This window comes from Anneissia japonica, unplaced genomic scaffold (assembly GCF_011630105.1).
Source record: "Anneissia japonica isolate Jap-2015-1 unplaced genomic scaffold, ASM1163010v1 scaffold287852_len814684_cov197, whole genome shotgun sequence".
NCBI lineage: Eukaryota > Metazoa > Echinodermata > Crinoidea > Comatulida > Comatulidae > Anneissia > Anneissia japonica.
In genome coordinates, this window is record NW_022704998.1 from 429,950 (window position 1) to 436,007 (window position 6,058).

The following is a 6,058-nucleotide window of genomic DNA, read 5'->3' on the forward strand; positions in this document are numbered from 1 at the left end:
TTGCTTTTAATTTGTTTAAATGTTTCTATTGAACAAGAAATTGTTCCCATTGAACAAGAAATAAATCTTATTGAGAATCAGTTCAAGCATTTGGTTTGTCACCTTAACTTCTGTCCACACTATCAAATTTCTTTGTGACAAATAAATGTAATATGCCCATATATAGGTGTAATATAATATCATCATGCCTATTTATGGGCATATCACACAAATTTGTCACATCAATATGTTATTATGTGGACAGATCTTTACTCTACCATCATTCTATCCTGAAGCATGGAATCACATTGGCATGTGTTACTTTGTAGTTTGTTTCATACTGCTTAATGTCAAATGTATCGGTGAACCCATAGTACAAAGGAAGAAGTTCAAAAACTCTTACTGTAGGTCAACCGACAGTTTACCAACATTGTCCGCAATATGTCAAATGTCATTACTATTTCGAATGCTCAGCATCATCATTATTGTCATCATTATCATCATCATCATCATCATTATCATCATCATAATCACCACCATAATTATTATTATGCCCATTTAAATTTGTCTTGTAACTACCTTCAGCAATGCTCTTACATTAAATATCTGTGCTTTACAAGTCTTATGTTTTTATTATTATTTGAATTATTGTTAATCAGCAACGGAGACACAAGATTCTAATTTCCGCAAAATGAGATTTATGTTGGGCAAATTAATGTTGTGTATACGATTTCCCCCGGTATGAATCTTGTAGTACAGTTGAGAGTTCAAATTATTTGGATCATCAAATACTACATATTTGTGAAATTAGTAAAGTGATTTAGTAGCATGTTGTCATATTCACCTTGCTTTTAATATGCAAGACAGTTTTTGTCTTGCGTGCCATGTTATGATAATCAGGACAAACCAAAGTATAGAATTGTTCCAACCCAGTAAAACAAATAATGCTATTTATCTATATTACACAATGGAGAATCATTAATTTATGTAATTGAACAGGTCACGGTAGCGCAAGTTAAAATATTTATGTATGTAGATGTTGAGTGTGACATTTTATTATTTAATTTTTATTTACTATTTATCTGTAAAGTGTAAGCAAGGACTTTTAACTGTTACCAGGATAGGAAGCTGGCTGGTTTAAGCCGTCTAACTTGAATTAGCCTTATGTGTGGTATTGTTATGCAAATGAACCAGATAAGCACAATCTGCACATGCTAAGAAAAACAAAACTTTCCTTAGCCCCACTGTGTATAGGCTAGACGTACAGCAGCTAGGCCAGCTTATCTTATTTTTGTTTGTTACGTACCACTGACTTAGGCTGTTTGTCATCACTTCAAGATGTCTACCAATTCGTGAAAAAGGCGTATTAAAATCAAAATATTGGCATTTGTGAGCAATACATTTTAATTTTATATAGGTAAGTAGTAAGTATATGATTAATTTTAATGCACTAGTTAGTTGATAACTTCATTCTAATTTGTTTTGGCTCTTTTTTCTGCATTTTTATAAGTGATTAGACATGGCCTATGCCAGGCCTAAGCTAGCCTATGTGATGTTCATTGTAATACTAGAAAACAAAATCGCATCAATTTAAAATCAAATTTGTAGACATACTTGCCTTATATCTTAACTTGTAGGTGATTTTATTGGTAGATTAGTTTGTTTTTAAGTGTGTAAGTAGGATTGATTCGTATGCCAAGTGAAATTAGTACCCTTATTTTGCTTTGTTTTACCGTACCGTAATTCTTGGCTAGACCTAGTTGTACGCCTAGCCGCAGTGTGACCATGGTGTGGCTAAGGAAAGTTTTGGTTTTCTGAGCATGTGCAGATTGTGCTTATCTGCCTCATTAGCATAACAATACCACACATAAGGCTAATTCAAGTTAGATGCCTTAAACCATAGAGCAAAGAAACTGTTTCTTTGATTTTTTAAAGATTTTTTTAAAATTTAAAGATTTTCATGGCCTAGGGGTTGGCAGGTTTGCATAAATGAGATGAAGTTTTTTGTTGTGTGTGTAAACTGTGGGAAAATGATATTGTACCTAGTGTAGATGTGCATCACAGTACAGTACAAAAATTCTGGATTTAATAATATTTATCATCCTAAACAGTGAAATTCCATCCTTGCATCGCACTAAATAGTATTAAAATTTTTAATTTTAGGAAATTAAAATGTATGTATGTATGTCTTATTAAAAATTGTTAATAATATTAAAATACTAGCTTACTTTCACATGGTTATTAGAATTTGGGAACCTTGCCAGTTGTATTACATACCCCTTCAATAAGAATGGATGAGTCCTTTCCTAATGTGTATGAAGTTTGTATAACTTGAGTCAGTAGAACTTTACACCTTGTTCGGGTAAAGTCACACCAAGATCTTTAAAAGTTTTGTAAAGAATTTATTTACGATTTGTCAAAATGCGAGAGGCACTGCACATCCATGGTAACATTTTGGTTATGTTACAACGACCTACTATATCTAGTCCAACTGCAAAACCAGCAAAGAGCCCTGCATCATGGAATTTGTAAGTCTCTTTGTTATATTGTGTGGTAAAATTTATATAAAAGATATGTATTAGTTTTGATTGGTTTTTCTTATCTCTTTTAGCATGTACCCTCGTCTCATTGTTTTTCTTCTCATTATACTGTTTATGTAATGTATGCTATATGGTTAGTTTAAATAAATAAATATATAAATAATTGTATATATATATATACTTTTACTTAAAACAACCACACCATTTGGACTCAATATTAGGAACGTTCTCCCAGTACACTAAATTAAACCAATGGCATTTCAATTTATTCTGGATAAATCATTTGGCTTATTTATAAAAAGGAAACATACATATTTAATACGTAGGCCTATTTGTATTATGTTTGTGTTCTTAAAATCACTATACAGTACAAATGTTCAAATTGTTATTACTAATTTTGAATATTGTTTAGTAGTTATAAAAGATTACAAATAATTCATTCAACAAACAACTCTACCATGTTAATCTAACTTTGTCATTTTGATTTCACTTCATCTCTACCATGTTAATCTAACTTTGTCATTTTGATTTCACTTCATTTCGTTTACCATTTATACATTGTTTCTATTCATGATCTTAGTGTTCACAACCTGATACGGTTGAATTACGTGTAGATTGACATGTCACGAACTTCGCTTCGTTTAAATAAGATTGCCTATATGGAATCTCTGTACACTGATGATGACAGTAGGATCTCTCGAAACATGTATGTAATGTAAGGCCTAGCAGTGGCTAGGCCTAATAAAGGTTTCAGGCATTGCCTGACATGATCGTTCTCAAAAGTATCGTCATATTTTTGAATTTTATTAGTAATTCATTTTTAATAATAATAATACTAATAAATAATTATACTGTAATGATTATAAATTCAGATAGAAAAATATTGAATATAAAAATTATTATATTTTTACTGGATCCTAATGGTTTTTTCACCTGTAAATAAGCTAATGCTTTTAAAAAAGTATTTTACTTCACTTCTTCATATTGTCTTATTAAAGGTAGGTCATTGTATAATGGATTTAAAAATTGTTGATATATGGCACGTTTATATTCAGGTGAACCTTCGCTAAATCTATGTAGAGAGCAAGAGGAAGCTCATAAATAACTTTTCTCTTTACAAATTAAATATACGCATAATTCACAACACTTTTGGACAGAAATTGGTGTTAAGTAATTTCCTGAAATTTAAATCAATTATGTATTCTATTTTTGTGGGTCTTTTGTGTGTTTTGTGTACAAGTCTGTTTTATTAATAATTTCAATCTGTGTCAGGTTTGTGAGATTAAAACGATTGGGTTGAATCTTTGTTGCGCTTCTGACTTAAGATCACAGGTTATTTCACTCACATTCTAGATTTGTGGTTTAGTGTCTTAAAGTATATCCAATAATACACTAACTACAGTTTTGTTTTTACAGCTGCAACTTAAACACCCTTGAATCTAAGAACTTATGAACTAATATTAGATGCTTTCCAGGAAGCTAAGTTTTTGTATATTTTTAGGTCAAGTTTAAAAAAAAAAAACTTTTTGTCTCATTGCTAACAGCATGGCACTTGCTTACTTAGTGCTCCGACTTAGAAATTAGTGACTCTATCTTGGGTAACACTTTCAAATTTTTCTATAATTGACACAACCTCCCGGTTAGAATTCACTGTTAAAATATCAATACACTATCTCCTTAAATCTAATTTGTGTGTGCACCATGGATGAGAGCTTATTCTTAGACTGTCTGCAAGATCTCATGAAAGTTGTTCTGTTCTACAAGATAATTCAGGCATTTTTTTTGCTATATTTCAACTGTTATTGATTCCCTTCTTTCCATTTAAATTGGATTTGTGTTGAAATGGCCAGAAGTGCTGAATTTATATCTTATTTAAAATATACTCTGAACATGGAGGTATAAAATAGCTCTGAATGCCTAAATTATGTATGTGAAGCATGCTGTTGTGTGAAACATTATTTGAGATTTTGTTGCCTGCTTTGCATATTTGCAACATTATGTTACATATTAGAGATTTTGTCGATTGATTGGTGGTTAAGTAATTGATTAGTTGTTTATTTGATTAATTGGTTTATTTGATTGATTAATTGATTGATTGATTGATTGCTTATGTGGTTGATTGAATGATTGGTTTGGTGGTTGATTAATTGATTGACTGATTAATTGCTTATGTGGTTGATTAATTTGTTGGATGATTGATTGATTGATTTATCTCGGGGGCGGATACAGTGGGGACACAGGGGGCACGTTCCCCCTTCCATTTGCCATTATACATCATATAATCTCTTGTACAACATTGTTACCTAGGACATAGCATTCATATGACATTGTCACCTGTATATGAGGTATGTGAACATGGCATTTTCACTTTCAATCTAGGGAATTAAATCTGTAGGTCCACGGATATGCTTAATATAACTAGGTATATACATACTCCATAAGGACGTACAGACAAGCGATTTGGTATTTTAAACTTTATTTAGACCATGGATGGTGAGCTAAATAAAGATAAAATATCACATCATAATAGCTTGTCTGTTCTTATTTGGAGTATGTTTTATGCCTAGGGAATAAAATACTTTGAAATGGTGGAGAAGATTTGTTGAGTTAATTAGAAACTTGTGTAACCTAAAAATAATATAAGAAGATAATGAATTGAGTAATAACAAGATTTAGGTACTTTAAAATAGTTTCTATGTGGAGGAATGCCATCTATTTTTTTGAATTTTGTGTTATCCTGGGAATATGATTTGTGTTTTTTTTTTGTACGTCTTTTGGATGATTTAGGAAGTCATCTTTCTGTGACTGACCATGAATGACAATACTGGTATTGGTGATTCATGTGCCAAAGTGTTGGTGACATTGTGCACGTCCTGTGGTATCTTTGTTTTACCGCACTTTGACACTCCTGTCACACTTTCCTGTTCTTGTTGGGAACGTGAAAACCATCAGACTGCGTCATGTGTGTCATGAGGACTGTGTCATGATGTGGGCCATGTGACCTTCAGTGACTGGTGTTAATTTTTTTTTTCCCATTACACTAAAGCTTGTTGCAGTTAAGGATATGATCCTACAAAAATGTTCACTCTCTTAATATCAATAATTGTTTAAATGAATGTAATGTTATATTTTTATACTAATGTAATACAATCATTATCATTATTACTTTTTGTATTTATTTTTGTATTCTTCACGTTTACTATATTTATGTATCCGTTTGATGTTTGTGTTCCCTCCTGTAAGTGGCGAATTTTATGTTTGCTGTTGGCTGGGATAATAAATAAATAAATAAATCTAATCTAATTGTAAAGTAAATAATTGTCATTTTGTCAGGTATTTTTTTGGTTGCAATCTTATTGGATTGTTAAATGTTTTTTATGTTTGTATTGGTTTACAAAAGTAAAACTACTTCGGTGATAGTAGTTTTTAACCGCACTTATGTCTCCGTAGCTCTCAGGCATGTAACAGGGGTCTTGGGTCAGGGGGGCAAAGGTAATAATTTTCCCCGTTAGTAATTTATCATACCCACCCCATCTCCC

The 6,058-nt window shown here is 31.6% G+C and overlaps 1 protein-coding gene across 1 annotated transcript in view; it reads left to right on the forward strand.

Annotated features, from left to right (window-relative positions):
* Positions 1 to 2,337: 2,337 nt before the first annotated feature.
* Positions 2,338 to 6,058, forward strand: part of LOC117105156 (regulator of G-protein signaling 8-like) — a 27,248-nt gene continuing 23,527 nt past the window's right edge. The window contains exon 1 of the mRNA XM_033246223.1: positions 2,338 to 2,507. Within this exon, the coding sequence (XP_033102114.1) occupies positions 2,401 to 2,507 (107 nt within the window). The 5' untranslated portion in view covers positions 2,338 to 2,400. The remainder of the gene's footprint in view (positions 2,508 to 6,058) is intronic.